This window comes from Pithys albifrons, chromosome 6, assembly GCF_047495875.1.
Source record: "Pithys albifrons albifrons isolate INPA30051 chromosome 6, PitAlb_v1, whole genome shotgun sequence".
NCBI classification, from domain to species: Eukaryota; Metazoa; Chordata; class Aves; order Passeriformes; family Thamnophilidae; genus Pithys; species Pithys albifrons.
The window spans coordinates 28131278-28140276 of record NC_092463.1 but is presented as its reverse complement, the minus strand read 5'-3'; the positions used below and the strand labels follow the sequence as shown (position 1 = coordinate 28140276).

Here is an 8999-nt window from a genome sequence, read left to right as displayed (position 1 = left end):
AACAGCACTGCATAGGGGGTCAGCTGGGAATGGGGTCCCAAATGTACCAACACCATCTTTAAAAGGAAAACTAGTCTCTGCCTGGCAGATTCAACAGACAAAATGCTGGAAGGAAGCAATAGGGGCAGAGGGAACGAGATGGCTGCATACAATGTACCAACTTTATTTTTGTTTTCATTTGAATGTTTCTGTTCTTTTCCTGAGGGTCTATTATGAAAGAATTGAGTAGACAGCAAGACCGCAGTAACAGGGACATAGACCAAGCTATAGCAAGCAGCCTATCAAAACAAATCAGAGATTTCAGAGTGCAAACTTCAAGAAAGCAATTCAGTGGCACTGCTGGTTTCTAGATGCACCTCACTTGTTCTACCCTACATAGCCCATGATCAGTCCAGTACTACCTTAAATCTCCAAACCTACACACTCTGGATGAGGAGGATGGACTTTCTTATTTAGTACCTATTCTCTAAAAGACTAAAACTTCAGCGAATTTGTGCTTTTGATATATTGGTTAGTTAGAAAGCACTGCTATTTTATAGTTAGAAAACAGAAAGGCAAAAACTGACTCAGGAAATTTGGGAACACAAGTACATCTAAAGTATTCCTTTTTTAATCTAGAAACCATTTACTCAAGCTATACATGTAATACTTTTTTCATTATTTTTTGTTAAGGAATGATTGTCTTATCCTATGCTTGTTAATAAACCTTTCAAATTAGTGGTTCAATAGTAACAATTATTTTGAGCACACTTCAGATGCATATGAGCATAAAACATACTATAACAAAGTGGTCTCAGGCATTCTATTCAATGGGATTGGCAACACCAGCACAGACGAGTGAAAGCCCTTTTTACATTGTATCTCCTAAAGTATTCAAGCATATTAATACTTAGGAGGTAAAAAAAAAAACCCAACCACTAGTACTGTATCTGGGACAGAATTTATTTTTTCAAAATTCAATGAGATGAGTGTAAGGTCCATTTGTATCCAGTTTTAACACCTGCCTGTTTCCGTATGTGCCATGCTTGACACGAACACCTGCTTCCACACATTTGGCATTGGCAGCCAGTTCTTTCTCACACAAAGACACAAACTGAGAATAAAGTTCCAACCCTTTTTCTTTTTCAATGTTTGCATGGTACTGCATCTTTCTTCCCTTTGGTTTACCACCTAGCGTAGCTTGTGGTATGATGAGTACATCGCCCGGTAAATCAAGAACAGAAACAAACTCGCCCTTTTCATTTTCACTTAATTTAACATTCAACAGCGTATTGACTGCAAATAAAAATAAAAATAACAGTTAGTACAACTGAAGTAAATCAAACAGGACATCATAAACAAGATTGAACAAACATATTAGTGTGTGACAAACTAGTCAAGTAAAAGAAACTTTTTAATAATAAAACATGAACAGTCAATTAATACTACTAACCAACTAATATGTCTGAGTATTGTTAGAAATGCTAAGGATATTTATATTAATATCATATGTCTAAAATTTTATTTTTGGGGGAAGTGATTTGCTATCTAAAATCCTCCAATTGATTCTAGTTCAACAGCCCCAGAAGAACCCAGGATCCCATTAACAGCCCTTATTAATTGCCTGATACTCAAATAGGCAGCATTTGCCCAACACTACACACTGTAGGAGACAACACCATCCTCTGCATTTCTGAGAGCTTTTGGCCCTGACTGTTTTTTCACACTGGTTGCAGTAGTTCACGGCAGGACCCAGAACTAATCTGGGCTGAAGGCACAGCTCCACAGTTTGGTCTCAGGTGGAGTGAGTGTCCTTCAGTACTCTACTTGGAGATGTGCAGGGGCTAGTTTGCCTTTTGAGAGAGGAATTGGGCAGGAAGGTCAGATGCAATTTGGCTTATAAACCAGAATATATAAACTTGTAAATAGAAACAATGCATTTACTAACATTAGATCTTCCATGTTTCTGTAAAAAATCACATCACTACCCAAAAACTGTCAAAGCTGTGATGATACTAGTTATGCCTGCAAACACATAAATGTTTAATGTTGTTTGAAGCAAAAAGAACTGAGTCGTGATTCAGGAACCAAACCCACACATTTAAACAGATTCAAAATATATTTAGGAAACAATATCCAGTAAGCCAGGCACTCAAGGAGGATGGTCATAGGAAACAGAACTTTTTCTGGCCTGTTTCAGCTGCCCCACAGCTGAAAATGTAATTATTCTCAAGTGACATTCTCATGAAACTCTCACAAGCAGAAAATAAATTTTCATATCATAAATACACTAAAATATTTCAACTTTATTTACATGTCAAAAAGACTGTGCCCTCCAAGACCAAGAGAGAACCCCAAAACAGCTCCTCTCACCGCCTGTGCTTGTGCACTGCTGGTCCCAGGCATTAGCCTGAAATAGACTATTGTTATGCAACCTTTGGCCAAATCACTAATATCAGCCAGGCACAGAAAAGAAAAGGGGTACTTTTATCTGGAATACATGGCATCACATATTTTTCCAGGTGATTGAGTGCTACTGGTGGAGGAAAGGAGGAAGAAGAAATGACATAAAAGTAAAAAAAAAATAAAAATCAAGCAGTGGGTGAAGACAGAAATCACTACCATTTGACCTTATCCACAGCATCTTCTCTGCTGTTATGTAAATGTTAAAATGCATGTGGAAAAGAAGGCAAGAACTGCAGATATTGCTGTTATCACTTCTGAACCAGAAAACTACACTTGAAATGTTAAGTGTGCATAGCACTACTGAAATGAGATGGGAAAGACACTATTTAGTTATCCACCCAACTCCCTCTACTGGCTATAATTTTAAATATTCTGCACATATAGTGAGATCAGTGTTAAAATACTTTTCAAATCAAGCCATGAATTACTTGAAATTCAGTTCTGTCTTGGATCAAACTTGTTGCCTGATACACATAATATGTTAAATAGCAGGTGCAGCATTTTCTGTGTTTGCTAGAACGTAATCATCACAGGAATTGGTTTTCTAGGCTGGTCATGAGCACACTGACAGAGCGAGAGACATGGACGACTGTCAAATGAAACAAGGCAGACCAAACTGTTCTTTCAGCCAGATGATTGATTTAGAATGATGCCATCTCATGGCTTCTTCACTTCTACTCATCCAAATAGTTGCTACCTTCTCTGTCTATACTTCTTTTCATCTTTTTCAACCAATACAAGAATTTATAAGGGTTATATCATACCAATTTTCGGAATAAGGTCCTCATCAGCACCTTTGAAGAAGCATATGTAGATAACAAGCCCTCTCCGGATCTACAAAAAATTACAGAAAACTATGTCAATATTTCTCATTATCCATCATGCACACTTATTAAAACTGGAGTAAAAAATGACAAAACCACACAACAAAAAAAGGTTTTGAGAGTACTTTTAGTTATTTAGTATAGCTTCAGACATTAAGTTTACATACCACACTGTGGAGCTTGTAAGATATATATGTACTGCTTATCTGCACAATGCTTCTACATAAAACTAAACCAATTTATTAGCTCCATGTGACGCCAAATTAAGTTGTACATTTGGAATGTACAGTGTAAAGTATTAACATAGACAAGGTAACAAGATGAATTACTGTACTTAAATCCAGTATAGGAAATATTTTAAGCTTTTTTTTTTGCTATCAAACATAGAGCTAAAGTAATTTTCAGTGTGAATTATTTCCAATTGTGAAGCATGACAAACACCAGAGTGAACTGAATTTGATTTTGATGTTAAAACTAACCTAGCACAACGTAATTCTGAAAAAAGAGTTTGTTAATTACAATTTAAATACAACGACCAACAATTGAAAGTGTTCAGAATATTCTTAGGTTGCTCAAATATTAGTTATCAGTATGTGTAAAATCTTACCGGTGAAATGGAACATTTCCCCTGACAGGTATGAAGTAAAGGATATGCCACTTCTTTAGCATTCAGAGAGACTACTTGCAAGAACTATGTATTTGAGGGAGGAATTAGGTCTGTACTGAGGAGAAAGTACATTAAAATTCTGGGGTAGTTTTTCTGCTCTCAGTTAGTTTTTGAGGAAGGCATATGCAACAACCCGTGCTTTATTAAGGCAAAACGATAGGCTCTGCAGCCAACAGCACCTGTGCCTCACACACAAGGATACATGAATGGTTTAACTTCTTCAGGAAAAAAACCAGAAAGCCATACAATATCCACAGACATACAGTATATAAAAAACCTCCCCAGTGCTTTGTCAAGAATAAGTATCTTTGTATTTTTGCTAGAAGAAAGCTAAATGTCAGCTTATGAAATACCACTGAAGAGATGTTAGATTGGGACAGGAAGGAGTCATTAATAGCAATGTCATCAAAGTAAAAAGATAGGAAATATGAATAGTTTCTAAAAAGTACCTTGATTTAGTTTTTCCCCTCTTTTATTTGTTTTTCTTTCCTATTTTCTTTAAAAGATAAAAGCTTTTGGTGAAGAAAACTTGGCTATACACATGAGATTTTATCGCTTTGTTATTGCAAAGATTAAGCTAAATGCTCATGGCAATGACTGAGAAAAGCTATGCCTTCTCAGCTATTTCTTTAGTAACTAACTTCAGGAAAAAGAGAATGCTCTTTGTAGCCAAAATATCACATGCTGAGATCTTTCAAATGCTTTAAATGGCTCCTTTCAAAACTCATTTTGACCACTGCAGAATACCATACAGGTTCCCAAATGACTGCCATATTTCATAAACACTGTAAGAAATTTGATGGTCTGAACCTCAAATGACATTTCAAACCATCTGTTCAAATAAGGGAGAGAAATGCAGGCTGCCAAACATTAGATATCCTTACATGTTTATCTAAAGATTCATTCCAGAAACAGACCAGGGTCAGGATAATAATAGATAATAACAATGAACACATACCTACTAATAAAACTGTTTGTGGCAAAATTGGCCAAATGCACTTACATTGTTGAAGTCTGACCATGGCATTAGAAATAGGTGACACCATGATACAGCACACATCACAGAAAACCATTTTAATTCTGAGACTTGAGACAGTCTTTTTTTTGCACAGTCTCACTTACAGAAATAACAGTATTCTGCAAGCAGCTCTTTATAGAGACAAAAGAGAAAATAAAGTGACCCTTGCTAGTACTAAGGCCTGACATCTAAAGATTAAGTAACAACATTCATTATTTTTCCAGCCTCTATCATTATTTGATGTCTGGTTTTGAATAAACTATGAGAATAAATATTTTGAAAACCTATTTTGAATGAGACATGCATATTGAGGAAAATTAGAGGGACAGGAGGTAAATGAAAAAACAATTAATTCAGAGATAAGTTAAAGCTTCTAGAGGATGCTTCTATTTATATTTCATGTTTATGGTCTTCTAGAACACTTCTCAACCATGATATAGTTGAAAACTATTCAACAATTTGTAAGCTGAAACTTATGGTTTCAACTGTGACTGAAAACTGTGGTTGAACACTATTTTCAACACATGTGCAGCCATGTTTTAACCTCTTGTTAGGTCTTTCTTTGTTCTTTAGTTTTCTAATTGAATACAAGATGTAAAATTGAATGCCACTACCTAAAAGCAAAACTGATAACAACATGTGTCAGCCTGACCTTATGTCAGTGTTTCAGGGGTCCTGACACTTGCTCATTGCCAATGTAACAGGAATGTGTAAACCTTTTGAACCAAAGCAAAACCATTGCCATTGCTGAAGGTCCTCTGTAACCTGTCAAAGTGTAGCTGACTGCTCTTCAACACATGAGGAATCAAGCAAAATAACACAAATAAGAGGGTCATAAATTCAATATGCTGATATGCAAACAGCCACTGCAAGGAACTTAGGTAGTGACAGGCAGGCAGCTGGACAGGGAAGTTGTGCTCTATATGGATTTACTGTTTTCACGAAAATGCCTACATAAATAAACCAGCAAAGCAAGTTACTTTGCAACACTGGCATTTATTATACAACTGTCCTAAGTAGTCATCCCATCAGGCAACCTACATTATGAAGGACTGAAGCACTGAGCCCTAAGGCCACACAGCCAGCCTTAGCAATGCTGCCTGCAAATGCTGCTTTTTAGCTCTTTTGCAGGAAAAAACAAATAACTGACTCATTCCTCACCCTCCTTACTAAATACATTCATCTGAATTTTTCAGGATTTCATTAGCAAAACCAAAATATATTCTGCAAAATATTAACTCTACCTTTCTTTTTCTTTACTTTTTTTTTTCCCACGGGAAATTGCAGTGGATAAGGAAAACAGAGATACTTCTAATCCTTAGAAAGCCAGTGTGTGAAACTTAACATAAATTATTCTTTGACATTTCCACTTTAAGTTCAGATTTTCTACCCTGTGGGAAGATTTCTTCATATTTCTTACATTCAGCTGCAGCAAAGAGAGATTACATCATCTGCCACAGGTCACAGGACAAGTCTGTGCCTGGTACTTTGTACCTCTTTTTGCTATATTACCAGAAGACAAATCAAGGAAAAGAAGATAAGGAAAAGACAGTTTTCATTGCATAAATGTAGGCACTTTTTAGCTGAATATTCATTTTACATTTCTTTTCCCTCACAGCTGTGAAATACATGAAACCACACCTTAATTCCACTTTACCTTTAAAAGGAGAATTCCTTTTTATTTCCTAATTATTTTGCTGTATACATAAACTTTTATTGAGGCTATTGAACCAATGTTTCTCCATAAACAAGACTTTCCATTCCCATAATCCTCAACAGGCCCGAAAAACTCCATCATGGAAACATAATGAAGGCAGTGATTCATGTGTAAGTATCAAGTACACTCCTAACCTTTTTGCAGATAAAGAACATCTGCTCTGAATCTTCTAAAGTACCTACAGGGGTCTCTTACAGCTCAGAAGCTATTCAAAGCCACCTATGTAATACACTATTTATAGTATGCTAGAAATGTCTCAAGGTGAGGACCTACTTTTAAGTTGTTATAAAACATGAGGAACACACCAGTTGATGTAAACAATAGTCAATGAGATCTATATTTTTTATTTTTGCATTTACACGCATATGTAGGGAGTCACATTACCCTACCAGAAAACATCAGCAGCAGAGTTTCCTTCTCATGACCTCCACAGTAGACATACTAAAGAAAATACGAACTTCCCATAGTTATTTTTTTTTCCTCATGGTGACTAGTTCTTGTTAAAACAGACTTCTCTTAAAAAGCCCCAGGTACCCAGGAAAGACTCCTAAGTATCCAGAAAATATCTGTTCCTGAGACCACCCAAGCAGATTCCTTTGCTTCTATTACTTTCCCATGGATTTTGCTTAATCTCTAAAAGCTCCAAATAAGAGATACAAACTGCAAACCTCCTTGTGACAGAGTTATCCATGGTATCTCTTAACTATAACATGTGCCTCTTTTCAGATAGCTTAAAAGACCGAAAGCAAAATGACACTTACTTACTATATCGGCAACTACTCCTTGTGATTACCAACCTAGAAATACCTTATTTCTCCTATAGTTAACTTATGCTGGGCTGAGCACTCTCACTGAAATTAATTTACACTGGGGGGGGTAATAGTGCAGTACACAGAGACGCATTTCAGCCAAACATTCCGGTTTCCCAGACAATGCTGTAGAAACTAGATCTTATGGATCCACCTGTCCCTTCTGAACAAGGAGTGGAAAGTGTTAAGTGTTAATATGAAAGGCAAATAGTGAACTTTTTTTCCGAATTATTGAATAAACTCATTAACCTTTTACACATGCTAGAATTTTTACTTTTTAAGTTATGTGACTGTATTAAGTCCCTTTTGTTGTACTACTCTTTAAGACAAATGACAAAAACAAAAAAACGCAAGAGCTAAGTACTTGACACCAGCATAGATGAGTTATTCTAGTGTAGGGAACCATGAACAGTGACAACTATAGCCGGACAGTGCATGGCACAGGGCAGCCTTCTGTCTTCAGTCTGCAGAGCTATCTACCTCTCCCAGCAGAAGACTGTGGGAGGAAAAAGAGGTAAACACAGTGTTTCCCTCAATCTGTGTGGTTGTCTACATCCTAAATTTCATTTTTAGTTACTAGTCTGGAAAAATCCCCAACACTGGAACTAGTGCTGCCATAGTCCCATTGCCCTACCTGTCCTTTCTTCTCCAAGTGTCACTATCACACAGTAAATAAAGCTGACAGCTGAGGGCCCCAGCCACAGTTCTAGTGCCGCTATGAAAGTGTATTTAAGAAAAGAGGGAACAAGGCGGTTAAAGGGGAAGAAGCTGTGTTGTGGTTGCGCAGCCATGCCCTGAAGGGACTACAGGAGCTACGCTGGAGCACAGGGAAAGAGAAGGAGCTGTGGAGAGAAACTCGGCCTGCTGCGCTGAAGGGACTGATGTAACCTGCAGTGACGAGAGGTAGAGGAAAGGGCTTGGGAGTGGGAACCGGAGACAGGGTGAGAAGGGTATCTGAAGTGAAGCTTAGCCCGGAAAAGGAAGAGCGGGTTTTCCCCCAAGGTCTCCAAATGCCCACCCTCTCTTCGCGCCGGCGCACGCGCCTGGGGGATGGAATGTTCCCCCTGTCCGGGCAGGCGCGGCCCTGGGCCAGGGGAGAGGGGGCGATGCCGAGGGGACTGCCCGAGGCAGGGGAGAGGGGGCGATGCCGTGGGGACTGCCCGAGCCGGGGGAGAGGGGGCGATGCCGAGGGGACTGCCCGAGCCGGGGGAGATGGGGCGATACCGAGGGGCGGCCCCGGGCCGGGGGGATCGGGGCGATGCCGAGGGGCGGCCCCTGGCCGGGGGGATCGGGGCGATGCCGAGGGACTGTCTGACGTTACCTCCACCCACTGTGCCTCGGCGCCGCGCTCGGGCGGCCGCACCTGCAGGCGGGCACTCACGCTCTGCTGTAGCACCGCCCGCGCCGCCGCCATGGCGCGCCACACGCTGGGCCGATCCCGCCTCTCCCGCACCAGGAAGGGCTCCCGGCGGAGCCCGCGGGGCCGGGAGGGGCGCGGGAACATCTTCGGGAGAGGGTG

General features: G+C 39.5%; 1 protein-coding gene across 1 annotated transcript; it reads right to left on the bottom strand.

Annotated features, from left to right (window-relative positions):
- Positions 1-924: 924 nt before the first annotated feature.
- On the bottom strand, positions 925-8999 carry DTD2 (D-aminoacyl-tRNA deacylase 2). The gene is made up of 3 exons (XM_071559436.1): positions 8802-8999; positions 3210-3279; positions 925-1275 (listed from the first exon to the last, which is right to left on the bottom strand). The coding sequence occupies exons 1-3, from the start codon at positions 8982-8984 to the stop codon at positions 950-952; spliced, it is 579 nt and encodes a 192-aa protein (XP_071415537.1). The 5' UTR covers positions 8985-8999; the 3' UTR covers positions 925-949.